The 25,586-nt window shown below is 56.2% G+C and overlaps 12 protein-coding genes across 12 annotated transcripts; 3 read left to right on the top strand and 9 right to left on the bottom strand.

Annotated features, from left to right (window-relative positions):
• On the bottom strand, window positions 1–2,021 carry K452DRAFT_323009 (uncharacterized protein). The gene is made up of 3 exons (XM_033544585.1): window positions 1,348–2,021; window positions 1,168–1,283; window positions 1–1,083 (listed from the first exon to the last, which is right to left on the bottom strand). Exons 1-3 carry the CDS (start codon window positions 1,773–1,775, stop codon window positions 128–130), a joined length of 1,500 nt encoding a protein of 499 aa, XP_033391259.1. The 5' UTR covers window positions 1,776–2,021; the 3' UTR covers window positions 1–127.
• A 109-nt stretch (window positions 2,022–2,130) lies between these two features.
• Window positions 2,131–2,782, bottom strand: K452DRAFT_303483 (uncharacterized protein; the record flags this gene model as incomplete). The annotated part of the gene is made up of 3 exons (XM_033542725.1): window positions 2,131–2,188; window positions 2,367–2,668; window positions 2,726–2,782. 3 exons carry the CDS (start codon window positions 2,780–2,782, stop codon window positions 2,131–2,133), a joined length of 417 nt encoding a protein of 138 aa, XP_033391258.1.
• A 768-nt stretch (window positions 2,783–3,550) lies between these two features.
• On the bottom strand, window positions 3,551–5,161 carry K452DRAFT_281423 (uncharacterized protein). Its single transcript, XM_033539494.1, has 2 exons — window positions 4,852–5,161; window positions 3,551–4,777 (listed from the first exon to the last, which is right to left on the bottom strand). The coding sequence occupies exons 1-2, from the start codon at window positions 5,152–5,154 to the stop codon at window positions 3,671–3,673; spliced, it is 1,410 nt and encodes a 469-aa protein (XP_033391257.1). The 5' UTR covers window positions 5,155–5,161; the 3' UTR covers window positions 3,551–3,670.
• A 1,954-nt stretch (window positions 5,162–7,115) lies between these two features.
• K452DRAFT_331801 (uncharacterized protein) lies at window positions 7,116–10,042 on the bottom strand (the record flags this gene model as incomplete). Its single annotated transcript, XM_033545136.1, has 4 exons — window positions 9,659–10,042; window positions 9,516–9,611; window positions 8,236–9,467; window positions 7,116–8,202 (listed from the first exon to the last, which is right to left on the bottom strand). Exons 1-4 carry the CDS (start codon window positions 9,869–9,871, stop codon window positions 7,116–7,118), a joined length of 2,628 nt encoding a protein of 875 aa, XP_033391256.1. The 5' UTR covers window positions 9,872–10,042.
• A 372-nt stretch (window positions 10,043–10,414) lies between these two features.
• Window positions 10,415–12,675, bottom strand: K452DRAFT_323006 (uncharacterized protein). Its single transcript, XM_033544584.1, has 2 exons — window positions 11,342–12,675; window positions 10,415–11,284 (listed from the first exon to the last, which is right to left on the bottom strand). The coding sequence occupies exons 1-2, from the start codon at window positions 12,191–12,193 to the stop codon at window positions 10,676–10,678; spliced, it is 1,461 nt and encodes a 486-aa protein (XP_033391255.1). The 5' UTR covers window positions 12,194–12,675; the 3' UTR covers window positions 10,415–10,675.
• A 394-nt stretch (window positions 12,676–13,069) lies between these two features.
• K452DRAFT_323005 (uncharacterized protein) lies at window positions 13,070–14,042 on the bottom strand. Its single transcript, XM_033544583.1, has 3 exons — window positions 13,973–14,042; window positions 13,543–13,926; window positions 13,070–13,487 (listed from the first exon to the last, which is right to left on the bottom strand). The coding sequence occupies exons 1-3, from the start codon at window positions 13,986–13,988 to the stop codon at window positions 13,303–13,305; spliced, it is 585 nt and encodes a 194-aa protein (XP_033391254.1). The 5' UTR covers window positions 13,989–14,042; the 3' UTR covers window positions 13,070–13,302.
• A 120-nt stretch (window positions 14,043–14,162) lies between these two features.
• K452DRAFT_239210 (uncharacterized protein) lies at window positions 14,163–16,946 on the top strand (the record flags this gene model as incomplete). Its single annotated transcript, XM_033537707.1, has 2 exons — window positions 14,163–16,247; window positions 16,293–16,946. The coding sequence occupies 2 exons, from the start codon at window positions 14,163–14,165 to the stop codon at window positions 16,944–16,946; spliced, it is 2,739 nt and encodes a 912-aa protein (XP_033391253.1).
• A 263-nt stretch (window positions 16,947–17,209) lies between these two features.
• K452DRAFT_239204 (uncharacterized protein) lies at window positions 17,210–18,562 on the bottom strand (the record flags this gene model as incomplete). Its single annotated transcript, XM_033537706.1, has 1 exon — window positions 17,210–18,562. A coding segment is annotated over one exon (1,353 nt), but the record flags the coding sequence as incomplete, so codon positions are not given.
• A 477-nt stretch (window positions 18,563–19,039) lies between these two features.
• Window positions 19,040–20,386, bottom strand: K452DRAFT_239214 (uncharacterized protein; the record flags this gene model as incomplete). The annotated part of the gene is made up of 1 exon (XM_033537708.1): window positions 19,040–20,386. A coding segment is annotated over one exon (1,347 nt), but the record flags the coding sequence as incomplete, so codon positions are not given.
• A 700-nt stretch (window positions 20,387–21,086) lies between these two features.
• Window positions 21,087–22,276, bottom strand: K452DRAFT_281401 (uncharacterized protein; the record flags this gene model as incomplete). The annotated part of the gene is made up of 4 exons (XM_033539493.1): window positions 21,087–21,560; window positions 21,610–21,832; window positions 21,879–22,054; window positions 22,100–22,276. 4 exons carry the CDS (start codon window positions 22,274–22,276, stop codon window positions 21,087–21,089), a joined length of 1,050 nt encoding a protein of 349 aa, XP_033391250.1.
• A 995-nt stretch (window positions 22,277–23,271) lies between these two features.
• Window positions 23,272–25,008, top strand: K452DRAFT_303475 (uncharacterized protein; the record flags this gene model as incomplete). The annotated part of the gene is made up of 2 exons (XM_033542724.1): window positions 23,272–23,364; window positions 23,413–25,008. 2 exons carry the CDS (start codon window positions 23,272–23,274, stop codon window positions 25,006–25,008), a joined length of 1,689 nt encoding a protein of 562 aa, XP_033391249.1.
• A 97-nt stretch (window positions 25,009–25,105) lies between these two features.
• On the top strand, window positions 25,106–25,553 carry K452DRAFT_15827 (uncharacterized protein). Its single transcript, XM_033535624.1, has one exon. The coding sequence runs from the start codon at window positions 25,202–25,204 to the stop codon at window positions 25,511–25,513; it is 312 nt and encodes a 103-aa protein (XP_033391248.1). The 5' UTR covers window positions 25,106–25,201; the 3' UTR covers window positions 25,514–25,553.
• The last annotated feature ends 33 nt before the right edge of the window (window positions 25,554–25,586 follow it).

The raw sequence follows: 25,586 nt of genomic DNA, 5'->3' as shown, positions 1-25,586 counted from the left end.
GGGGAACGTGTAGGGGGTTTGTGGGGGTATAATTTGTATGTAGACAAACATGCAAGAACCAAGCTCGTAAATAAAGAAGAAGTGATGGAACCCGCATGAAAACATCCCAAGTTTCAATTCCCCTCCACTAGTAACTCATAGCATCCTCAAACAGCCCCCGCAACTGCTCCCTCTCGGCATCCGCGCTCTCCAGCTCCAAGTTCGGCGCCAGCATCAGCACCCTCTTCTGAGGAATCGTGCCCTCGACCAAGGCGTCCACGTCCCCGCTCTTAAACCCCAGCGCCTTGAGCCCTCGCGGCTGGTCCCCGAGTTTGACCAGAAACTCCGCCAACGCCTCCCCCAGCACCTCGCCCGCGCTCTCGCGCTTCACGCCCGCGACGTCCACACCAAACGCCTCCGCGGCGGCGAGGTGGCGGTCCGGATTCGAGGGCCCCGTGAAGCGGAATACCGCGGGCGCGGATACGGCGACGGACACGCCGTGCGGGATCAGGGGTGTCGGGACATCGTAGCCCGCATGGCGGTACTGCGAGGGATTCTGCCCGGAGATGGGGTAGCTCATGCCGTGGCAGAGGTGGACGCCGGCGTTGCCGAAGCCGACGCCGGCCAGCGTCGCCGCGAGCAGCATCTGTTCCTGGGCTTCGAAGTCGTCGGGGTCCTTGACGGCGCGCGGGAGAAACTTGACTGTGCTGCGGAGGGCCTGCAGGGAGAAGATGTCGGAGATGGGGTTGGCGCCTTGGTAGGCGGGCCGCTCGATGGGGTTTTTGGGCCGGGGCACGCGCTCCGTGTACGGCAGGGCGGTCCAGGACTCGAGGGCGTGGCAGAGGACGTCGAGGCCTGAGGAGGCGTGCACGGCCGAGGGCATGGTGCGCGTGTTTAGCGGGTCGCAGAGGCCGAGCGTCGGCTTCAGGTTGCGGTGCGCGATGCCTGTCTTTGCACGTTTGGACTCGAGGTCGAAGATTGCCGTGCCCGTCGTCTCGGAGCCGGTGCCTGCGGTGGTTGGCACTGCGATGAGGGGCTTGAGTTTTTGCGTGATGGGTTTGCCGGCACCGAGGGGTGCGTTGACGAAGTCGAGGAAGTCGGCGTCTGGGTTTGTTAGTGAGTGTGGAAGAAACGACGGTCTATTGCTACGATTCTGAGCATTGCTGCTGGAATCCTGGGTATACGCACCGGGGAAACATGTGTACAAGTTCATCAGCTTCGCGGTATCAATCACGGAGCCACCTCCAACTGCAATGAACAGATCCGGATTGTACGGCTTTGCTGCTGCAATAGCTTCCTTGACTCTGTCACCAGTCAGCGGCCGTTGTGGAGACTTCTCCAAGCTCAATTATCCCCAGACAAACTTACGAACTGTCCTTGGGCTCAACCCTCACCTTCCCATAAACCTCATAGTCAATGCCTTCCCTCTCCAGCGCCTCCTTCACCCTCTTCACGCCATCCAGCTTCCCCACAACCGCGTCCGTGACCAGCATCACGCGCCGCGCGCCCAGATTCGCCGCGTCCATGCCCACCTCGTTCGTACAGCCTGCGCCGAAGCGGATACTGCTGGCCGCGAGCTCGAACGCGTACTCCTTCTGGCGAGCGGGGTCCGTCGGCGTGGCGAGACCACGAGAGCGGCGAGGTTGCGAAGTCAAAGGCGGCGAGAAGGACGAGTGGTGGTGGTGCGCGGGATTGCTGTGGCAGGGGCAGCTGGGCGGGTGGGTGTACTGGATGGTGCGGAGGAGGTTGACGGCGCGAGCGGCGCGCGAGGGCGCAATGCGTATGGCGGCGGTCATTGTGAGTTTGTTCTTTCAATCAGTATGTCGTTCGGGGTGGGAGTGATGGTGTCTTCGCGAGTAGAGACGAAGAGGAACGAGAGGAAGAAAAGGAAAGCCGCGCGAGGCGAGGAATGAAGTCGTCATAGCCGCCTGTCCGGCAGTGTAGGCCGGCGTTGTTGCGTTGTCGCGGGAAGTCAGAGATGCGGTGCGACAGTGCTTGATCCTTGCGAATGCGGGGCGGCAAGACGCGGGGTTGCGCTGCGGGCCTCGGCAATTGCTTCGCGCCTCACGTCCTACTTCAGGCACAGCACGGGACTATGGATACTCACCTAAATTCGTTGGTTTGGGCCTTTGGCTTCAGTAGAACAAACCTCTACAACTCCAGCTGCATCTGCTTCTGAGGAAGTATGTGATGAACTTCAGAACTTTCCCTTTAATTTGTAAGACAAGAATAGTCGTACCTTGTCCCTTTGACGTCCTCTACGAGGCACTTGACATCTCTGTCAAGCGCAACACGCAAAACGCCATTCACAAGAATTGTGGCTTTTCTGAAGCTTGCTCCTTGGTGGCGTGACCCTGCAAGACCGGGGCCGAGAGCAGCTCGCCGACGAGTCAGACACGGCACAAGTCGCGGTTGCCGCCGTTGGAGTGAGTCTTCCCGGGTAGATCCAGGCTAGAGCCTGGCCGGAGATGCTAGTGTTAGAGGGAAGCTTCCCCTCGTGGAACCAGACGAGGGTCTGACCGGAGATGTCGTTGTTGGAGAGCAGCTTCCCCGGGTAGATCCAGACGGGGGCCTGGCCGAAGGTGTCAAGATCGGCGTCCGGAAGTAAGTCCCACTCCATATCGGCCTCGATGCAGTCTTTCAGTGCGCTGCGAAAGTAGCCAGTGCGGGTAGAAGGATGGAGATAGTGCTCGTAATGGGGTCAGCGTTGGGAAGTCGATTAAGTCTTTGAGGCGAGTCGACTCACCATTGAGCGCTTGTTCGCTTGCATCATGTCTGAAAGTGTAAGGAGCACTGTCTCCATCCTTCTAACACATAGTGGCTACTTCCGCAGCGCGTTTTCCCCTCAGTCCTCAGCAGCATAGGCTTGTGCCAGGAGTCGTCTATCCTATTATCTAGCAGAGACGGGCATGGTCCTGGAATTGCAATCATTTGCTGGAAAACGCGTCGTCGTCAGAAGCTCGTTGCAGTCGTTTACAGCGCTTTCCCGTTTGGGTTAGCGTGGTCCAGGCACGCATACTTGCGTCTTTCCTGTTCCTCCCTCCAACTCGCCTACAACCATCCACTACCATGCCTCCCCTTGTCAAACACGAAGACAGCGACAGCGAACTGTCCTCTCCCACCAACGCCGGCGAAAGCCAAACACCTGCGCCCGCAGCTCCTTCCGTCAAGAACGCGACAACGCCAGTCATGACCACGGAAAGGCCAGCCGGGTAATCCAGCATTGGACTGTTCAGATTGGACTGTATGTGTAGTAACAGACTTTGTTAGTCCCTTTGAGAATCAATGCCAGGTCCAATCTGCCGGTGGTAGTCGTCCTTGCTCAACTGAATATCCTAGTACTTCAGGTCGTTCATGCTTCTCCGTAAGAAACGAGATTGCGATGGTTGCCTTGAAGAATACGAAAGCCTGGATACCGGGCGCTGGCCCGGAGACTGATTCGAGCTTTTGCAGTGTCACACATGGCCGATCCAACGCGTTGTTGATGAACCTTCTGGTATTGACGAGGATTGATAGTAAATACTACACACATGCCAGAGCCAGCATACGCAGAGCTGAAGCCGTCATTGCTGCATAGCACGACAATACAAAAAGTCTGAGCAATGTAATGTAGTCTTTCAACCCAACGTATGTACATACACGCAGCAACGAAAATAGGTATATCTCTCCCGCCCTCTCATCAATCAATCAATCAATCAAACACGACCTTCTTGCCCTGGAACGTCGCCGCGCCCGCGCTCTTCTCCTTGGCCCGCTTCGCCGCCTCCCAGCTCGGATGCAACTTGCCCGCATCGTCTCTATGGTCCTTCTTGCGCGCCGGCCCCACAGCCACTGCATTCGCATCCGTGCCTGCTGGGCCGCCTCTGTTCCCACCAGCACCACCAGCAAAGCGCCCCCCTCTTCCTCCCCGCCCACCTCGCCCGCCTCGCCCGCCTCCCTCCCCCACCGCCCCCCGCCGCATATCCCACCCCGCCTCTCGCTCCCGCTTCACCAAGTGCTTCGCCCCGCCCCCAAACTTCTTCTCCCACAGCTGCTGCCGCGCGCGCTGGCCCCGCCGGTTCCGCCGCGCCGGCGCCACCTGCTCGGCCATGGCGGCGTCGTCGTCGTCCGGCCCGGACGCGTCCGAGTCCGACACGTACCCGCCCAGCGTCAGCGACGGGATGAACGTCGATTTCGTCGTCGCGGTGGGTTTGGCCGGCTTGGCGGGTCGCGAGAAGGGCGGCTCCGGGGAGGGGGTTGGTGAGCGCGACGGTGTCCCGTCGGGCGTGATGGACATGTCGCGCGTGGGCTTGTAGCCTTTGGGCGCGAGGGCGCGCCCGTTGTTGGCGTCGGAGCCGGACTCTTCGTCGTCGTCGTCGGAGCCGACGATGCGGTCGTCGAAGCCTGCGAACTCGTCCTCGCTGCCGCTGTCGCTGTCGCTGCCCTCAGCTTCTTCTCTGTCCTCTTCTTCGCTCCCGCTGATGTCGTCGCTGTCCTCCTCCTCCTCCACACGCGCCGCCGCCCTCTTCCCCCGCTGCTTCGTGTCCGTCTCCGCTCTCGACTTTGACTTCTTCGTCTGCGGCCCCTTCCCGCCGTCCTCCAGGCCCAGCACGCCGCGTATCTCCGCCAGAACCTGGGCCATGGCCTCCTTGGAGGGATTGGCATTGAACAGCCTCGCCGTGACATTCATGGTCGCGGCATCGGCCTGCTTCGGCGGCTGGCGCACCCACGGCGGCAGTGCCGGCGCCTCCGCTATCGTCTTGATCTTGAGCAGCGTCCTGTAGAGGTGCGCCTCGGCGACGGCGTGGTAGTTGAGCTTCTACACAGCGCGCGAAAACGTCAGTCCACTGCAACGCAGTCCCAACCAACCAGCCTCTTGCACTTCCTACTCACCTTGAGCGCCTCAATCTCGCCATCGATCCGCGCAACGTCCCTCTCGTTCCCCGCCTGCACCGCCGTCTTGCGCCGCCGGCTCATCTTCTGGCGCTCAAACGCCCGCGCCAGCTTCAGCGCCTTGTTCAGCGTCTTCTTGCCCGCTTCGATCTTGGGCGGCAGCTGCGCGCGCTGCTTCGCGATGGCGCGGTCGGAGGAGACGCGGTCGGAGGCGCGGTTGGAGGGTGGGGCGGTGGCATCGCCATCGCTATCGCCATCGCCGGCGGAGAGCTGCTCGCTTTCGGCGCGCTTGCGTTTCGGCATCGTGGCGTGCGAGTGTTGTTGTGAGGGTTGCTGCTGCGGAAAGTTTTGGGACGATAGAGGTGGCTTGAGTCGTGCTGGCTGGTGTTACGGGGCTGCATGATTCGCGCCTGGATCTTCACCACGCAAAGCTTCATCTTTTTGGGACGTGGTTTCTGTTAGTTAGATATATGTTCCACAGTGTTGACGCAGAGTACTTATTACTTGAAACTACCATCTTCTGAAGTCAAAGACCCTTCCCATCCCAACCTCATCATGGCCACACAATCACCAGACGATTCCATCTACCCGCTTTCGGTGCTGTTGACAACATACATCATTGCATCCAACTTCAACTTCCAAACGTCAAGGTTCATCTCCGAGACCACAAGTCTGAGTTTCTCAACTCCCGCAGGCAGTGAAGCAACGCCCCGGATTTCGCTCACTGTGTCTAAATATACAGATGCAGCTATCACGCACTGCTTCGTGGACCGCGCTGCTGTGAGCCTGCAAGCCTCGTCTCGCTTTTAGGCATGATACGGGACTATAGATGCTCACCTAAGCGCTCTCCCGTACTGACAACCACGTTGTATTTTACATACCCTGCTTTGATATCACTTCTCCCTACCAATACCCAAACTCTACACTTTAGGCCTCAGCTTCAATAAAACCAGCCATCCGAACTTCAACTACATCTACTTCTAAGAATATATATAACGGCAACGGCGTCTAATATAACAGGCCTCCCCTTTAAATTATAGGATAAGGCTATATTAACCTCCGTTACCGCGACCCGAGATCTACCGTATAGCGAGACATGGGGCGGTATAAGCTGTTCCTATAGAGTACTCCCTACCTAGCTCCTGTCCCGATTCCTAGGCATAGCTAAAAAGGTCTTAGAGTATATAGAGGCTCTACGTATACTAACTAGGTCTCTTCTTCTCCTCCGTATAGAGCCTTTATTCACCCTAACTATATCTCTTCTACTCCGTATATATATCACTATCTCGCGTTATTGTGAATCTCGCTTCATGGTGACGGACATTAGTATGTAGTGAATGGCGTTTTGAAAATAAAAACCCTTTGGCCTTTGGCCGTGTAGCATCACCACTCAAAATACCACCACATCAAGTCATCATCAAGAGCGGAGAGGCCAGCAGCCGAGGTGCGCCACCACCCCACCGCCAACAATCATATTCAAAGTGATCTGCAGCGCTCTGCTCTGATGGAGAATAGAGAGATATAAAAAAAGAAGAGGCCAAAAAACAGCCATCGGCTAAACCAAAACAAACAAACAAAAAAAGCCAAAAGAAATCCAAACTGATGAAAAGCTGGAAAAAAACTGATGTACCGGATCTTCGAACGTCATGTGCGCGCCCTTTGCCCCCTCTCGACTACACGAGAGAGAGAAAAGGGAGCCAAGTAGTTAAGTCGCCGTCAAAAAAACACAAAAAACTAAGAAGTGGAGTAGGTAGGCAAAAAAGCAACAAGCCCCATACCAGCGAAGCCCATCAACATCCGCGTCGCATAGCCAAAAGCAGGAGCGGAGAAAGCAAGAAAGCCAGGATCCTCCCAACGCGCCGCACACCCAGCTAGCTCATAAAAAAAAAGAAGACCCGCAGTAGTCGCCGAAAAAACGCAACAATAACCAAAAAAACAGGAAAATAAAAGTCGGCCTTGATAGAACTCCGAGTCTCGTCATGCAGTCTTGGTGTAATCGCGAAAAAGGAAAATATAAAAAAAAAAGAAACAAGACTGGATCGCAAGGCCGATGATGGTCGACGCGGCTGAAATGCAAAAGTCCAGTCTGGAGACGAAAGAAAGATGCCCTACTATTCAATGGGCTGGTTTCCCTTGATGTGTGCAAGGTTTTGGAGTGCAATCCTCGATGTGCAGTCTTGATGTAGTGTGCAGTTCGATGTGTAGTGGCGGTTTGATGTGCAGCTCGCAGCCTGTGTGTAGTGTGCAGTCTCAACGTGGGCATTTCAACCCCTCCTATCACTCTGGGCACTACTCCTCCCGTCGATGCTGCGCCTGCTATTCTGCGTGCCGAGCTCGCTCATCGTGAACAACAGCGGCTCGTCGTCGTCGAGCGTAGCCGTCGTCGGCCGGCTGGCCACGAAGCTGTATCTGCTGCTGCCGCGACGCGACGCCGCAAAAGGATTCGGCTCAGTACGCGTGCGCAGTGAGAGGCTGGGATGGCGCGTCGAGGTTGCCGATGGAGGCGCGTTGGACGCGGCCTGGGATGCGGATTCTTCCGTGTCAGGAGCACTGCTGCCGGCCGTATCACGTGGGGCGTCATCGGCCGGCGTGCCCGCAACGAGCAGCTCACTCAAGCTGAGGTCGCCGCCGCGGTCCTCGTTGGGCAGGGAGGCGCTCCGTAGACCAAAAATGTCGGGCTCTTCGTCGAGCGTGTTTCGCTGTTGTTGCGCCACCGAGCTGGAGCGGCGGGCATGTCCGTATGCCCACGGGCGTGGGCTCGTCGGGATGTCGATGGCGGTGGTGCCTTCTCGGATCACCTGACGGGCCGTCGAGTCGCTGTCTGCGTCGTCACGAGGCTCTTCGCGTCGGCGGTGACGGTCACGCGAGCTGATTCCACGAGGTTCGTCGTAGTCGATGATGCTGTTTGCTGAGAGACGGGACGGAATGGCGGGTGTGTGAGGGGTATGAGGAGAAATCGGTTTTCCAGGACTTGACGACGTCGAGACGGAAGCGCCGCCGATCATGCCTGGAACGTTGCCGAGCTGGCGGCTTGAAGAGCTGGACGACCGGTGGAGGAGGAGCGAGGACGAAATCGAGTCGGAAAGAGCGGCGTTTGAATCTCGCATGCGCTGGTACTTGGACAGCGCGGCCGTGGTACGTCTCATCGAGGCATCGCGGGACGCGGAATCGGTGCGGTTCAAAGACTTGAGATCCTTCTTGGATTCGAGGAGTTTCAAGAAATCAGAAATGTTCTCCTCATCCGTCTGCACCGAACCAGAGCTGCCGCCCTCGAGTGGCTGTGCCGATGATGACGCACTTCCCTTTCCGCTGCTGTTGTCCTCTTCCGTCTTGCTACCTCCACCGGAGTACCTATTCCGCCGGTTACCAAAACTGCTACTATACCTGGAGATGGGGGCGGGCTTGGGCGAGCTCGAGGCCGAAGAAGCAATGGCCGTCTCATTGGGCAGCGAGTGGCCCGACGGAGTCCTGAGCGCGGTTTGAGGTAGAGCGTTGAGCGAACTCCGATTCCGGGTGTGACCAGGACCGCCAGTACTCGAAGTCCTCCCGAGAGACGTTCCTGGGGACGGCGGCACCTGAATGCCAGGGACGGGCGATGACGACAACGAGCCCGCCTTGAATGGATTCTCCGGACGAAAAGAAACTGAGCCGCGTCTCGGCACAGGCGAGGCGTTGTCTGAGCCGCGGAGTGACGACTTGGAACCGGTGACGATGCGATGATTCGGCGGGATCTTCTGTGGTGGCGACTCGTCGGGCGAATGCGACACGATGTCTCTGGCGGCGCGAAGGGCTGAAATCGGGCTCGTCCCGGTCGGAGGGCCGACCTGGTGAAACGTCGACAAGCTGCCGTAAGCCTGACCCACGTCTTGCTGGTCGGAAGGAAACCTCCTGTGCGTCGGGAGGCTGCCGGGCACGACACGCTCAGGAAATGAGGGCGAAAAATACTGCTCGTCCATGCCCATAAAGTGCGAGCTCAACACGGATTCCGACCCTTCGACACGAAAGTCGGTGTTGCTGCGATACTGCACCGAGATGTTCAAGTTGCCAACGGGTGATTTCGTGGCATCAAACGAGTGGGACTGGGCCACGGACTCGGCGGCGGGATACAGCGGCATGTCCAAGGTGTCCCTTCTCGGGCTCTTGAACAGGCCGTTGGTGATACGATACTTCAGCGGCAGCAGATTGTGGGTCGAGGGCTTGGCCCACGTCCTGTAGTACTTCCACGTGGGCATGAACCTCGTAAACGTATATAAACTCCTGAACAGCGCGATGGCATTCTTGTAGACATTGGGGAGGCTGACCCTGATGCCCTCCGCGTCCATCGTCTTGTTATCGGTCACCTCAATGGTCCAGCGTTCCAGCAGGACCTGGGACGTGCGGCCCGACCGGCTGACGGGACGCGGCGTCGCCGAAGAAGCGGCATTGAGCGCCTCGGCGACATCCCAAAGCTTGCCGTGCTCGTCTATGATGGCCAGGGCCTCGCCGTCGGAGAGATCCTTGAGGTCGAGGTAGATCTCGACGCAGAGCGGAGGCGGCGCGGTGGAGACGAGATCGGCAGCGGTCCAGTCGCGTAAATCCTCGTTGTAGATGTCGGTCTCGTTGAGAACCAGGCTGAACTGCGACTTGTTACCTTCTGAAGCCATCGAATCGCGGTCGGTACGTACCCATTTGCTTTGGCGAAGCTCCCCCTTGGCGCTGGAGATCTGCGGGAGGGTGGTCCTCGCCGACAGGATCGTCAGGGTCGCCTTCTTGAAGAATTGCTGCAATGCGGTCAGCACGGGCTACACGCCATGGGCTGAACACGTACCATGATGACTTGGTTCAGTTTCCTGATCGTCCGCTCCTCGTCCGTCTCGCCGTAGTCGGGCTCTCCCCCATCGCTCGCCTTCTCCATGTAGTCGGAGCCGGCGTCGCTGCGCGCGACGGGCGGAGCTGTGCTGGTCGGACGGAGCGGATTGGAGCGCGGAGAGTTGGCCGAGCCGGTTGTCCTGGCCGATGACGGCCGGGGGTGTTGGTGCATTGTGGGTGAACGAGTAGGGTTGAAACGTCGAGGCAGGCAGCAGTTACGGTCGGGCAGTGAGTCGGATGGCGGGCGAAGCCATTACTGAACGACGAAACAACCAAGGCGCTGCGGGTGGAGCCAGTCGTAGGCTCCAGGATGCAGGGACGGCGGTGCTCAGGCAGCCATGTCGCGCGGTTGGTGATAGGATGGCGGTGCAGGGGAGGCGGGAACGACGCGGGCGAGAGACTCGAGGAAGTGGTGGTGGTGGTATCTAAGGCGTCAGGGACAGACACGCCGTGGACTGAGAGGTGAGCGTGAGCGAGTCAAGGTGCGAGTGGAAGCTCCATGTGACTCGTGCGAATGACGGCGATGACTGGAGTGGCGGATAGCAGCTATCTCTCTCACCCAGGGCCGAGACAGGTTGTGGGGGGGAAGAAAGGGAAGGGGAGGAGAGAGAGGTGGGACAGTGTAGTTGGAAGAGTCAGAGAGAGAGAGAGAGAGAGTGGAGGCTCCAAGGGCCGAGGTGTAGCAAGTTGGTCGTCGTGGTGAAGCTCGACTTGACGGCGATCGCGGCGCGCTAACTCCGCTTTCTGGGGCAACTCAGGCAACTCAGGCAACACAGCCGAGCGCGGCCAATCGTCCGCTGGCGACCGGTCAGGGCGAGGAGCGCGCTACTACTTCGTACAAGAACTACTACTCTACGAGTACTATCTATCACTATCGTGCATCATCATGGTGCAAGATCGCGTACTCGCGCCCACGTGACGCCGGACAAAGAGCCCACGTTGCTAGCCTTCGTCGCACTGCATCGCGTCCTTTTCCTCACATCCTATACCTGAACCCCACGCTCTGCCAGTCCGTCAGCTCCTCGTCGCCCACCTCGTCGCCTTCCTCGCCCTCCTCCCCTGCTGCTCGCCTCCTATTCGCCCACGCCAAATACCCCCTCAACCCCATGGCTATCAGCACCACGAGCGCATAGCAGACCATAATCGTCCGGAACGCCGTCTGGTACCGCGGCGCCTCGGATTCGACGAAAAAGTGAGGCCCGGCTATGTTGCCCGCGCAGTAAGCCACAAACAGCAGCGCCGTCATGGTCATCTTCTTCGTCTCGCCCTTGTAGTTCACCCCCACCAGGCTCAGCGCCAGCGACAGCGCCGCTGGCCCGGTGCTGAGCAGGTAAAAGCCAAACAGCTTGACGCCGCGCGCGACACCGGTGTAAATGAGGGCGCTGCCGACGACGGGGAACAAAACCGTGCCGGCAATGAGGTAGGTGGTGATGTTGCGGTAGTGGCCTGCGAGGCGACCGGTGATGAGGACGGCGAAAAAGGCGACGAAAGAGGAGGGCAGCTGGACGAGGGTGCTCTGCAGCGACGAGAAGCCGAAGCCCTTCATGACCATGTTGGCGAAATTGGTGGTGCCGCCGTTGGGAATCTAGAAGCGCGTCAGCTGCACGTCGACACGCGACCACGTCCGCTCGCTCTCGCGCACCTGCGTCAACAGCGAAATGGCGAAGAAAAAGTACGTCTTCGGGTCCATCACGCACTCGACCACCTGCGACGCGCACCACACGCCCCGTTCTCGCCCCGTGCCGTCTCGCTCCACCCGCTGCAGCGCGCACTGCTGCTCCTCGCCCGACAGCCACCGCGTCTTTGCCATTTCGTCTGGCAGCAGCAGCAGCATCGGCACGCCCCACACGAACGTCGCCACTCCCAGCGCGATGAACAGCCACCGCCACGCCTCCAGCGGTCCGCCGCTCACGTGTCCGATGCCGTACGCGATGAAGCTGCCAATTGCCCCGCCCATGGAATTCCCCGCAAACCATATGCCCACGCGCGTCGGTACCTCTGTGCGCGTATACCACATGGACGTGACGTACAAAAACGCCGGCGAAATGGTCGCCTCAGCCACGCCCAGTAGGAAACGCAGCGCCGCGAGCCCGCCAAAGTTGGAACACGCACCCGTAACAGCCACCACGGCACCCCAGAAGAACGTATTGGCCGCAATGTACTTGCCGATGGGCAGCCGCTGGATGAGCACCGACGTCGGGTACGCCCAGAACAGGTAGCCAAAGTAGAAGATGGACGACGCCCATGCGTACTGGTTACCGTGCAAGTGGGTCGATTCTTTCAACCCGAAAACGCTCGCACTCGACAGGATCGTCTTGTCCATGAAATTGAGGTTGTACGTCACGAAAAGGAGGGGAATCAACCGTAGGTCGATCTTGAGCAGGACGCGTGCGGAGAGGACGGGGTCGTACGAGGGTTCCACGGATCCAATGCCATTGTCGTTTGGGGGGAGCTCGACTGCAGAGCTGGCGGGGGTTTTGTCGCTCTTGTCCATGATACGGGTAGGTGCGTCGAAGTGATGTCGCGGTAATCGTCAACGCCTGTCTCATCCGTAAGTCCAAACTGCACCACAAATCTCCGCTTTCCGGCGACAGCAGTAAGTAGCCACGGCAGCAGCAGCAGCAGCAGCAGCAGCATAAATACATTTACGGCGTGCTTGGCCTAAACGGCAGTAGATCTCCGCTAGATCGGCACGCAGGAGACCCTGCCGACCCCGCATGTACAAAGGCTGGGTCGCGGCTCCAGTCGCCACTCGAGCATCTCCAATGGATCGCTGTGTTCGAGTGGAGAAGGCATCGTACGCGGGTTCGAGAGGTTACGTAGCACCGAGGAGCGCCGCAGTTGTGGTCGCACCGTGTAGGCGCTGATGTGGGTGGCGTCTGGGCTTGTGTGCATGACCTTGGTACCGATAGCGGAAGTGGGGTGCCTATCTGTTGTAGTTGGATGGCTGCGTGTCCCGGCTCTTTTGCGGTTTAGATAGGGAATGGTAAGTCATGTAGATCTTGTGAGTGTTTGTTCATAGAATAATGAAACGGTTTGATTGGGTAGCAGTAGTTGCAAACAAGTGCAGTGGACTTTGAAGCTGTATCTAAGTTTGATGGTCAGTTCCGTACTTGGGAGAGCTTGAGCTACCTATAACAACTGGGTACAATTATTTTGATCCAGCAAGACGCCGCACAGTCCCCGATTAGAGGATGGCAGTAGGACCAACTCGAGGACGAGCGGCTTTGTATGAGATGTGGGCTCCCCTGAACTCGGCGAGCTGCAGATTAGTGTCAGTGTATATCGGTCTTCCAGCGTATATCGTTCAGCATATTTCGATCCATGCGTCCAGAACAATTTGAACTCTACAGTGTAGAATTTATACAGTCGCCTTTGCTAAATACAATCAGCCATTAACCTCACAGTCGCTGCTAGAATACAATTAGCCACGAGTATCATTCAACGCCATACATAACTTCCACAATGCTAAAGACCCTTGCATTTAGAGTCAATGGAGCAGCAAACTCTCATGTCGTTCAATTTCTTTATGCGTTCACTTCGGGTAACCACATCCGGATATCAATCCCAAACGCCACCGCAATGCATGTCAAACAACCAAACCTAAGCATACATATCATCGTACTCCTCCTCTTCATCCTGAGGCGGCGGTGTGGGCTCCTTCTTCTTCAACAGGTTCTTGCGGTCGAGCGGACAGGTGCTGTTCAGCTTCAACCAGGGCCGTATGCAGTCGAGATCGAAGCGATGCGACGAGTGGCAAGGCAGCTCAACGACGAGCGGGAATTGATCTGGAACAATTGTCAGCCAATATCATCAGAAAATGCACACACGCCTCCCACTTACCGTCCAAGAATGCCATTCCGCAAATCGGGCACGTATCGTCCTTCTTCAGCTCCTTCTTCGGCACGCGCTCCAGCCCATCCAGAAAGCTGTCAGGCACGCCATCGACCTCGCGCGGCGGGTTATCAGCCCACTCCTGCGCAGCCGCGAGCATCTGACTGGCGACGTCCGTATGGCCCTCGCGCTCCATGAATGCCAGACTGTCGGCCAGCAAGTTGTACAGCGCCGAGATGTTGCCTGGTTCCGGCGCGACGCGACCGCTGTGCCGGTCAGGATGCGCCGGGTCGTGGTAGTCTAGCCGGTCAATGGCGCTGAAAAAGGTCGTCATGTCGGGGCGGCGTCGCTCTTGGGGCGCGGACTGCTGGTCCTTGGGGATGTTGTGTTCGTCTGCGGGGGTTAGCGGGTGGCGAGAAGGATGTGATGGGAGACGCACCTTCATAGCCGGACATGATGGTGGTGGGTAGGAAGGATGGAGATGGAGCCTTGAGAAGAGGATGATAGGTAATTCGTAAGTGAGGGGCATCGCAGGCAGAGGTCAGAGACGCGACGTCAGGGTCCGGCGATCGTCTCCAGCTGCCGCGCCGCGCTTCACCGCACAACCATGTCCAAGCCCACCCGCTACTATGAACTCGGACGGCCAGGCTGAGCAGTTCCCTCCGCTGTCGCCCAACGCTCAGCTGCCCACGCCCGCCGCCACTCCGACCCTGGACCATGGCGACGCTCTCATCGGCCTGGGTTTGACCGCCTCGCCAGAAGACACCAAACATGGCCCCGTGGCCGACAAATCCAACGACTCCCGCCAGCTCAGGTCCGATAAGCCGCGCAAGAGCAGCACCGGCACTCCAGCCTCTCCTCGAGTCCGCGGCGTCTCCGACGGTGACAAGAAGGAGGTGCTCAAGTTGTCGCCCGCCAGGATCCAGGAGCTGACCGAGTCGCCCAATTCCCTACCTGTCCGTCCCGCCGCGCCGTTGCCCGACCCTCTTCCCTCGCTGTCAGAGTCGCCCGTCCTGGTCAACAACGAGACCGACGCGACTACGAATCGAAGCCCCGACAAGGTGTCGCGACCGCATAGGATGGAGCAGCATGGCGCGACGGAGCCGGCCCCGAGGCCACTGCCCAGCGCGGCCAAGTCGAGCAGGCCGTTGATGCCGTCAAGGACCGTCTCTACGCCTCCGGTCCTCCGGCGCAAGCATTCCAGTAGAGGTCAAACGCCTTCGATGGACTCGACTCAACCGCGAATTTCTCTCAGACCGGCGCCCCTGAACTTTGACGAAGCGAAGCCGAGCGGCACTCCAGGTGGCTTGAAGCCTTCCGCCATCCAGGAGACGCCTCTGGCTTCGCCCATGCCAGCCTCAATACCCCTTCCGCCATTGTCAATCCCCACGTATCTGCAGCTGGAACTTGCCTCAGAACGGCCTTCTCCTCTGTACATCCACCGTTCTGCCACCAGCGATTTCCCTTATGAGTCTTCCCGGATCAAATTCGAGCGATTACTTAATTTTTTAATACTTCCCTTCGAGCTGGAGCAGTCTTTATGGTTCGGCGCTCTGGCCTGTTTAGACGCTTGGCTTTACACCTTTACCATCCTTCCACTGCGCTTCTTCAAGGCTGTTTGGATCCTTGCCAAGTGGTGGTCTCGTAATGCGTTCAAGGAGGCACGCGACATTGTCACCTTCATCTACGGCGGATTGGGGAGAGTGTGGGAGAGGAGACAGGGAAAGGCGCCGTCTACCCCCGCACTAACAGGCGAGGAGCACACTCGCAAGCCGTCATCGTCCCATTCTGCCTCCTCGGCGACTGGCTTCGATGCAAATGCCATTCGTTTCCCGCCCCTCACGGAACCAACAAAGAGACCTGCGAAGCAGTCTATCTACCGGCATCGCAGGTTAAGGTCGGTTCCATCGACGTTGATGCCAAATCACAAGGCGGACATCCTCAAGGGTCTGTTGGTACTTTCGACTTGTATTATCCTGAGCAGGTTCGATGCCAGCAAAACTTACCACAACATCAGAGGACAGGCTGCGATCAAGCTTTACGTCATATACAACGTCCTCGAGGTGTGCGATCGTCTCTTCTCCGCTCTTGGTCAAGACATTCTCGAGTGTTTGCTTTCGCGTGAGACCCTGGACCGCAACGCCGACGGCCGTAGCAAAATCATCCGCCCTTTTTGGATGTTCTTGCTGGCTCTTGTGTACAACTCCATCCACGCCACCGCGCTTTTCTACCAGGTCATCACGCTCAATGTGGCTGTCAATTCGTATTCCAACGCCCTTTTAACACTGCTCATGTCAAACCAGTTTGTTGAGATCAAGGGCACCGTGTTCAAAAAGTTTGAAAAGGAAAATTTGTTCCAATTGACATGCGCCGACATGGTCGAGCGGTTCCAGCTCTGGCTCATGCTCATGATCATTGCGTTCCGTAATATTGTCGAGGTTGGCGGCTTGACTATCAACGTGGGCGGCTCCAGCTCCGGTGGAAGCATTGGTAATATCACCAGTGCACCGTTCAAGAGTACCAGCATCATCCCCAAAAGTTTTACGATTTTCCCCAAGTGGACAGGACAGGTTCTAGGGCCTTTCTTGCTGGTTCTTGGCAGTGAAATGCTTGTCGACTGGCTCAAGCATGCGTACATCACCAAATTCAACAACACGAAGCCGGCGTTGTACTCGAGATTCTTGGACGTGCTGGCCAAGGATTATTACTCACATGTAAGTCCTTGTCAATACAACTCTACGTTCCAATCTAATTGTCAGGCCTTTGCCGATCAAAACCTGACCAAACGCCTCGGTCTACCGGTCCTCCCCCTCGCCTGTCTCTTCATCCGCGCTACTATCCAAACCTATCATATGTTCTTGGCCACGCACATGCCGCTGCCCATTCCGTCGACCGCCACCGCCATCGCTGTCGACGAGTCTAGCGCCACGTCTTCGCCCGCTACCACTGCCGCCCTAGCCCACATCGACCACATCTTTCGGCGAGCGCTTGGTCGTTCGAGCTTCGGCGCAGGAGTGGTCGGCGTGGACGGCGCAACGGGGGGCTTCAGCTGGTGGAGTCTCGACGACGTGATTGCGTTCGCGACGATGCTGGTCGTTTTCCTGGCAGCGTATTTTGTACTGTTGCTTTTCAAATTGGTTTTGGGCATGTGTCTGCTCTCGTTTGCTCGGAGCAGGTATCACGGCATGAAGGAGCGGGAGAAGATGGTTGTGACCACGGACGGGAAACGATTGGGAGGATGGGGTGTTGTGGAGGTGGAGGACGATAAGAAGAGATGGATTTATGCGGATGATCCTGAGGGGTACCGCATGAATCGGGAGAGGGAACAAAAGGGAAAGGAGAAAGATAAGAAGGGTGGAGAGGATTTGGGGCTCGTGCAGAGGTATAGCATGGTTGCGAAGAGGATTTGGTAACCAGATACCAATGGGAATTGGTCGAGTTGTTTTGGATTCCTAAGTCACCGAAACATCGACATGTCTAGAGGCAAAACGAAATGCGAATCCGATCAAGTAGCGACTCGAGACCGATTAACGACGATGAGCCACGATTCAAACCACTGTTTTAATTTCGAGTATCCACGATTGTCCGAAGACCTTGCGGCAATATCAGGAATATTTCAAACCCCCTTAGCGTTGCTCATGCATGCAAGGAATATGTCTGATTGCTGTGTAACCAACTACCTCGGATCAACCCAATCGCCCTGACCATCCCTGAACAGTTTGTCCTCCTTACCATCGCACAAGGAATTCCACGTCAGCCACTGGCGCTTCTCAGTCATCGCTCCCCCCTTTTCCAGATACATGCTCCACCAGGTGACATTTCCCTCGGCAGCCACAGGCCCAATCGGCTCCAGCATCCGCGCGCTCAGCAATCGCCTCGCATACGGCTGCAGCCACAACTTGTCCCACCCTGTCTCTCGCGGAGATTTCAGCCCGTCTCGGTGCGCATTGTGATGCACGATGCCCGTGACCACGCCTGTCCACATATTGCTGTACAGCGGGACCTCGCTCCAGCTGGTGTTGAAGGGTAGATTGGCATGATCAACGCCCATGCGGAACGGCGGCGGCGAGCGTGCCACGTCGTCTGGCAGGGCGGTGGCTTGCGGACGCACAATTTGCTGGTTCTGTGCCGCGGCCTTGAGGTCCGCGCTCGAGTTGTAGCGCAACCAGGCTGTGTCGTCCTCAGCGAAGACGGTGGGGTGGCCTAGCAAGCTGGCGTAGTCGAGTCCGAGGCTGAACTCGAACGGTGTTCCTGCTGCGGCGACCTCCATGCGGTGGTGTGTGGGGTGCGGGTCCGTCGGCCGCGCGGTGCGTCCGAACCAGTCCCATAGCCGCTCCCAAGCCGACAGGTGTTTGATGCGAAGGACGTCTCTCTGGTATTCTTGTTCTCCGAGAATTAGACTGAAAATCGTCTGGTCGCTGCCAATGTCGGGATGCTGCTGCATTTTCTTGAATGCGCGCTCGAAGAGGCGGCGCAAGTCTCGGACGGGACCCATTGCGCTGCCGCTGCCGAGGAAGCGTTGCCGATATTTGAGATACGGGTTCTTCGGATCGTGGATATCGGTGTCTGTTCCCGGGCCGTAAATGTCATCTGGCAGCGTCGACTGCGGGACAGCGTAGCAGGCCGGGTCGTCATCCTCCAATGGTCGACACTGCTTCTGCGCTGAGAAGACAATGGTCTGTTTTATGTCTTCTTCCTCGGCTGCCCGGCCCATTTCCTTGCGGATTCGCGCGTTGGCTTCGGCGTTGATGCGTCGGTAGCGCGAGAGAATTACGTCTGGCCGGAGCTGGAACATAATGTTGTGGTCGACGAGGAGGACGAGGTCATCGTCGTTCTCCCGGCCCAGCGAGCGTAGAAACTGCAACACGCCAACTATCTTGCCCACTTTCGAACCACCGGCGTCGAGATTGGGGTCTTTAAACTCTACGCCCCAATTGATGAGAGTGGGGGTCGAGTAGCCGCATACGGCAGCACTGAGCATCGTCCTGCAAAGGTTGGCATCTGACTGGTTCGCTGGGATCAAGAGATGGAAGAATTTGGTGGATGGCTCGGAGGTTTCGATGGAGGGGACTTCGGCCGGGGACTGTAATGGTCAATGCTGTCACGGACAAATCAACCTGTGGCTAAACTTACTCCCTGCGAAAGGCCAAGAACCAAATATCCAAGCAACACCACGACAATTCCTCCTATGGAAAGCCAAAGATGTCTGTTGCGACTCCTTGGAGGCAAGACTGGTGCAGACCCCGCCTCATCATCGAGGGCACTATAGTGACCTTTGCCGGTGTCACGAGTTACAGAGAGCCAAAAATCTTTGAGACTGCGTGGAAAGAGCATGGTTGCTGGACAGCGGCCAAGGTTGGCACATATTTATCTGGGGAGAAAATGGCCACGACCGGGAAAGGCTCCGCAGCGTGGACAGGACAGAAAGTTGACACGGCACATCAAACTGCTTCAGGCAAGGTATTCATATGGAAACGTGGCACGCAAATTATACATCCCTCGCAGACTAACCGCTAGCCTCTTTGAGAAACAATTGGTCCTGATCAACCGCCGAGCACAGCTTGTTCCACGCAAGCCACTGCCCTTGATCACTCCACACGCCGCCTTTACCATCCTCACCATTGGATGCCTTTTCTAGGGCCATCTTGGCCCCTGGTTCTTCGGCCATCAACCATGACCGTCCATCCTCTGTCTTGACCACTGGCCCCTTTGGCATCGCTTTCGAGGCTTTGAGCAATTCTTCCGAATGAGGATGGAACCATAGCCTGTTCCACCAGAGGTCGATGTATGCCTTATTTCCAGTCATGTGCAATAACGGGAATATTTGGTCAGTGATGCTGTTGAATCCAAGTGGCACGTCCTTCCATGACATGTTGACTGGAAGGCGGTTATCTTCAGCTTTTCCCATCTTACCGGCGGCAAATGGTCCGCGGGAGTTCGCAACGTCTGCTTGGAGTCGCACGTTGTATGGCTGGAAAGCTACCTGTTGCTCACCAGGCGCAGACCAGTCGTCGAGATCATGCTTCATCCACGCGGTGAAATCCTTCATACCCGCGTTTGTCTGGAACATTTTCGACTCGTAGTCCACGGAAATGTGATACTCTGTTTCCTGTCCAGCGGGCAGCTCGGGTATCCTTCTATCAAGCGGTCCCCTGCTCAAGGCAGAATCGTCGAGATCCTTCAAGGAGCGCGCATATTCTTGTATGCCCCACAAGTCTGCCATGTACATCTGGTCCGAGTTCTTGGCCCCATGGTCTTCTTTGTACGTTTTGGAGATAAAGTCCAAGGTCGCGTTCATCATCCGCCGCATATCCTTTACAGGCCCAATGACGGTGCCTGAGTTGAGCCAGCGAGGACGTACGTGCATGAAGGTGTGGCCATCAATTGCGACGTCCGTCTTGGGGCCTAAGGCGTTGAGCGGTATTGTCGATTCGGGAACCGCCCAGCATGCGGGGCGCCACCAGTCTGGAGGCCAGCAGGTCTTGTCCGATCCGAAGATGAGGGTGTCTTTGAAATTGTGTTTTTCGATAGCTTCTCGTCCAAATCTTGCCTCCAGTCTTTCCTTGTGCTCGTGGATTGTGGCATAGTACCTCTGGATCATGACCTCCGGTCGTAGCTGCAGCCAGACGTCGAAGCCGTCGATGATGAGGACGAGATCTTGATCTCTTTCTGGCGGGAAGGAATCCAGATGCTTCGCCAGTCCTCTGACTTTGGCCAGATGCGATATGCTGGCGTCGAATTCACCTTTCCCTTCCCAGTTTATCAAGACAGGAGTCGGGTAGTTCAGAATTGCTGCCGATAATAGCAGGCGACAAAGGTACAAGCCGCTGCTAGTTGCTGGGATGAGAAGATGGAAATGCGACTTCGCTTCCGTTCTGTTGCCGCCATTATCGCCACGGAGCGATATTCCCTAACTACACATGAGTGACTGCAGTGTCAACTGGGATGTAACCTACCTTGATCTCGGTATGTACAATATCATCGCGAAAGCTCACACCGAGAGCCCCAATGAGAACGATGACGAACAGAAGCAACAAGACACCTCTAGGTGTGAACAATCTGGCGAACCTAATCATCGTTCATTGAACGTCTACTTCGGACGACGAAGGCTGAAGATCAGTACACTTATTTAGCTCACATTTTCGAGCGAACAGGTCGAACACGAGGATGGCTGGTCGCGCTGCAATGGTGGAGGAAGCAAGGCTTATTCTTGGCAAATGTGACGACCAAAGCTTACAGCAAGGAAACGATCCCTTTCGCCTCTCCTGTTGTGTCACGCCTTGCCAGATTAGGCACCGCCACGTTCAAGCCTGTACGCGTGTCTTACCAGCCCATCGAGCCAGATACTGTTCGACCAAAAGCAAAAGCTCCCACGTATATCACCGGAATACAAGTCCGAACGGTAAAACGTCAATCATCAACAAAGCCACTATTCCCATGTTTCATCGGCATGTATCCAAAAGTACAAAGTCAGATTATGCAATTTGTGCCTTAAGGCTTCCTCGGCTTCCTACGATCTACGAGAGCCTGCCTCTGCGTACCAGTTGTGCAGACTACCGTTGCTGGATCATGGGAACCCGCTCTTCCTCATCACCACCCGTTTGGCTCCTCTGCTGCTTCGCCATCTTCGTACTCAACTCCACCCTGCTATAAAATGCCGCGCCAGCCAAAGCAATTACAATACCAATGCCATTCACAATCCCAACCTTAACATTGAAGATGACGATTCCGAGGAGGATTGTCAGACACTGTTTGACATTGGCGCAGACAGTCATGGTCAATGCGCCGGCCAACTTGTTTGCATTGAACGAGGACACGTTCAATGCAAACGCAATGAATCCGTTCCCGGCGATTAGAAGCACATCTAGCGCAGTGAATGTGCTGATGTTCTCGGAGAGTGCGCCCAGTTCGCCGGCAAAGTACGCGTAAATAATCGACTGCAGCGCTGCCAGCGGTGACATGCGAAGCAGGATTTCGAGCGGATGCAGAGCCAGCGAGCCCGTCATAAGTCTATTGGACACGACGGTCTGCGATGTTGTCAGTCTTCAGAACGGCGAGTCCTTCAAATTAGCTCACCTTGATTGTGGCGAGCAAAACCCCGGCGAGCGTGAGGATAAACCCGAGCGTGGAAAAATAGTAGTCGCCGAAAGTGGCCACCCCGACGCCCAGTATCAGCGGAATGAGTGACAGATATGTGCCCTGAGAGTATGTACGGGCATAGAAGATGCGGTAGATCAATATTGTGAAAACCGGGCATGTCGACCGCATGATCTGGTGGAATGGTACAGATACCAATGCCCTAGGAACTGGTAAGTTTTGAACTGTGCGGAAGGTTTGAAGCTTACAAGGAGACGTTGGACATGGCAATATTAATAGTGAAGAGTAGAGAGAAGGCCCCCAACAAGAACTTCTCATGTCTCGACAGGTGAGCCAGTTGGAAATGGTCTCGCAGCAGGAGAATGTAACATCCCAAAGATGCCGAACCAGCGTGGATTGCCGTCAAAGTCCATGGATATGTGAACTAAGAATGTAAGTACAGGGCCAACTTGTGATCGTTTCTGCTCACTTTCTGGAGAACAGCCTTGTTGTAGAGCGTCAGGCTTAGATTCAAGAGGAAGTACAGCCCGAGGTGCAGCAATTTCGTCTTTGTAGGTATGGTATACTCTGTGGCGATTGGTGTTTCGTCCACCGAAGCTACTGCTCCAGTTAGGTCTCTGTATCTTGCTGGGTTGAACGGAACCATACAGTCGTCCAAGTCAAGGTCTTTCTCCGTGGACATCTCCGACTCGGCATCTTCACTCTCATATAGGATGCCGATGCACTCGGGTGAGCCAAAAGGCTTCTCTTCAATCTTGGAATCATCGGTGTCCATACTGATTGATGAGAAAGAGAATGTCACGATCAAGGAACGACACGCCAGGCGGGGGCAAAATTGGATCGCAAAAACCTAAGAATAAGCTACCTGTCTCGCATTATCAGTCCAAGAAATCTCAGCCGTGCCGAGAGACGCGGCTGGATGGCAGTCAGCTGTCACGACAATGCCACAGGGAGCCTTGGCACAAATCTTGTGGTACCGCCCTGGATTCGTTACCCGTTTTCCCGCGCTCTCGGTACGACGCGTGCGCGATCCGCGACTCCGTGGCAGTACTAAGCCCGCATTATCAAGGGGCGGACCTATCTCCTGCCAATGGAAACGGTAAACCTTGTTCATTTAGGACCCCTTTTGAGTAGTGTGAGTTGAGTCACTGCGAATATGACTGCACTAAAACTCGTACTAGTTCCAAGTGAGTGGTTTTCTACCCTGATGAACCCTATTTACACAGAACAGAGATGTCTTTCGGTGGTTATACAAGAATCTGGTTGATGTGGTTGGCAACTCGGTATCTACCCCTCCTTTTGACGACACCCCTCCACCCACCAGGACACCCCACAATCCTACAACCCCCTCTGTCCGACCCAGAGGTTTCTCCTTGAACACCTATTCGGGGAGATGATCAATCGGAGAAAACGAAGGGCCAAGATACCAAGGGTGCGTCCCTCGCTTAGAATGGCAAGGGCTGAGGGCACCACGTATCTGGAAGTCATCTGCCACAGTACTGAGATTTGGGGAGAGCCTTACTTCACCTTCAGACCTGACATGCTCATTTATGCGTCAAGGGACTATCTGTCCTTTTGAGAAGCCTTGGCTATTTGACTCAGTCTGCGTCTATACGACTTTTACTACCAACTACCATCACAATGCCTGGTCTTACCGCTGACGAGATTCTTGATCAAAGTTGGACGGCCTCTAACAGGGTCAAGAAAATCTGCTGCATCGGGGCAGGATATGTTGTAAGTAGATTCTGACTTCTTCGTTATACTTTATGCTCACTGTTATAGGGAGGACCGACTTGCGCGGTCATTGCAAACAAGAACCCCGATGTCGATGTCACTGTTGTGGACTTGAACACTACCCGGATCAATGCGTGGAATTCGGACAATCTTCCCATCTACGAGCCCGGACTGCCTGACATTGTCAAGTTAGCTCGCGATGGCGTCGGCCAACGTCGTCCGAACCTTTTCTTCTCTACAAATGTTGACGCCGCAATTGCAGAGGCAGACCTCATCTTCATCAGCGTCAACACACCCACCAAAACAACCGGAGCTGGGGCCGGCCGGGCCTCCGAATTGGGCTACTTTGAGGCTGCGGTGCGCAACATTGCTGAAGTGGCGACAAGTGACAAGATAATTGTTGAGAAGAGCACCGTACCTTGCCGGACGGCAGAGAACATCCGAGAAATTCTGTCCGCCATCGGTAGGCCTGGCGTCGAGTTTGAAATCTTGTCCAACCCGGAGTTCCTCGCCGAAGGCACCGCCATCGGCGACTTGCTCGATCCGGGCCGAATCTTGATTGGTTCGCTCTCCACCGGAAACGGATATCGGGCCGCCGCTGCGCTTGCAGCAATCTACGGGGCCTGGGTCCCGAAGGGTCGAATTATCACGACGAACTTGTGGTCCTCGGAACTTACCAAGCTTGCCGCTAATGCCTTGTTGGCACAGCGCATCAGCAGCATCAATGCTCTCAGCGCCGTCTGCGAGGCCACGGGTGCAGACATCGAAGAGGTTGCGTATACATGTGGCTTGGACGAACGCATCGGGCCGAAGATGCTCAAGGCTTCTGTCGGGTTTGGCGGTTCGTGCTTCAAGAAAGATGTCTTGAGTCTTACCTACATCGCTGAATCACTCCATCTACCGGAGGTGGCTGCCTACTGGAAGTCGGTGGTTGACATCAACGAGTACCAGAAAGAGAGGTTCAGCAAGCGTATCGTGCGTTGCCTCTACAACACTTTGACATACAAAAAGATTGCCATCCTGGGATTTGCATACAAGAAGAACACTGGAGACACTCGAGAAACAGCTGCCATCACCGTCATCAACCACCTTCTTGCTGAAGGCGCCATCATCCGAGTGTACGATCCCCTGGTAAAGGAAGAAAACATGTGGGAGGTTCTCGAGCAAAACAATCGGGACCCGCTTCTTCGAGAAAAGGTCAAGGTATGCCACGACGTTTACGATGCCTGCGTCGGCGCTCATGCCATCGCGATTCTCACTGAATGTGACGAGTTCAGCAACAAAAAAGCAACGACGCATGTATCCCCGCCGGAGATTCGCAGCGCACTGCAGGAGAGCGGCTTCAGCCGCGTGCACAAACTAGCACTCATGCTGCAAACCCCGGAAACAGACCGCCCTGAGCTTCGGCAGGTTGGCACGGATGTTTCGGTGAACGAACCCGCAGACATGCCGGGGACGAACGGGTCGGCGCTATGGAAGCTTGATTGGAGCCGCGTCGCAACGCTCATGCGCCGTCCGATGTTTGTTTTTGACGGCCGCAACATCATCGACCCGTCTGGCCTGGAGACCCTGGGCTTTCGAGTCGAGTGTATCGGCAAGACCCATTCAGCGGGCAGTCGATCCGACTCTCCTCGATGTGTCTAGATGTATTGTTCATCTGTAAGCTAGAGAGACGATGCTTGTATCTTTGGGTTTAGTCTGGCAATCATGGTTTAATATCTTCTCATCCACTGTACGGATTATTATTATGCAGTAGAAACCTTCAACCCGGTAGTTGCGAGACCTCAGCGCATTGGCCTTTCTTACCAGGAAGATAAAAAAGCAAGTTCAAACAACAATGCAGCGTTCAAGCCGCAGCATCCGTTCGTATGTGCGGATCAAAAACAGATCCCGCGCAAAAACGCTCTTTTGCCTCCTTTCTCCTCACACCACCACAATCAGGCAGACTGTTGCTGCTGCCTTGAAACAAGTCGCGAAAAGTCACTTCGCGATCAGCGTCTCCTTGGTTTATCTCCTTATCTTTCCTTCTTCCCCTTGGTTAGCGATATTAGGAGTGTGGATCGAGCGGGCAGTTACAACGACCGACAACGTTAATGCAGATGGTCTGTTAGTCGTTCAAACATCGCGAGTTCTGTTCAAGTCCGCGTAGCAGTCTGAAGTGTTGCATGAAACAAGGAGTCGCCTCGGGATCTGTCTTCTCATGCATCGATCCGAACTTCGGG

Source organism: Aplosporella prunicola (genome assembly GCF_010093885.1).
Source record: "Aplosporella prunicola CBS 121167 unplaced genomic scaffold K452scaffold_100, whole genome shotgun sequence".
In the NCBI taxonomy this organism is placed as follows: domain Eukaryota; kingdom Fungi; phylum Ascomycota; class Dothideomycetes; order Botryosphaeriales; family Aplosporellaceae; genus Aplosporella; species Aplosporella prunicola.
The sequence above is the reverse complement of the archived record's forward strand: the minus strand, read 5'-3'. Positions and strand labels throughout refer to the sequence as shown.

Excerpts from the sequence above, each read along its gene's own strand:
- K452DRAFT_323009 (XM_033544585.1), bottom strand. The coding sequence starts at position 1,775 with ATGACCGCCGCCATACGCATTGCGCCCTCGCGCGCCGCTCGCGCCGTC. Across the intron at positions 1,284-1,347 it reads GTTGAGCCCAAGGACAGTTC|AGTCAAGGAAGCTATTGCAG; the intron begins GTAAGTTTGTCT and ends GACTGGTGACAG. Across the intron at positions 1,084-1,167 it reads CTTGTACACATGTTTCCCCG|ACGCCGACTTCCTCGACTTC; the intron begins GTGCGTATACCC and ends TAACAAACCCAG.
- K452DRAFT_281423 (XM_033539494.1), bottom strand. The coding sequence starts at position 5,154 with ATGCCGAAACGCAAGCGCGCCGAAAGCGAGCAGCTCTCCGCCGGCGAT. Across the intron at positions 4,778-4,851 it reads GCGAGATTGAGGCGCTCAAG|AAGCTCAACTACCACGCCGT; the intron begins GTGAGTAGGAAG and ends CGCGCTGTGTAG.
- K452DRAFT_323006 (XM_033544584.1), bottom strand. The coding sequence starts at position 12,193 with ATGGACAAGAGCGACAAAACCCCCGCCAGCTCTGCAGTCGAGCTCCCC. Across the intron at positions 11,285-11,341 it reads CCATTTCGCTGTTGACGCAG|ATTCCCAACGGCGGCACCAC; the intron begins GTGCGCGAGAGC and ends ACGCGCTTCTAG.
- K452DRAFT_323005 (XM_033544583.1), bottom strand. Across the intron at positions 13,488-13,542 it reads CGGAATGGCATTCTTGGACG|ATCAATTCCCGCTCGTCGTT; the intron begins GTAAGTGGGAGG and ends CAATTGTTCCAG.
- K452DRAFT_15827 (XM_033535624.1), top strand. The coding sequence starts at position 25,202 with ATGCAGCGTTCAAGCCGCAGCATCCGTTCGTATGTGCGGATCAAAAAC.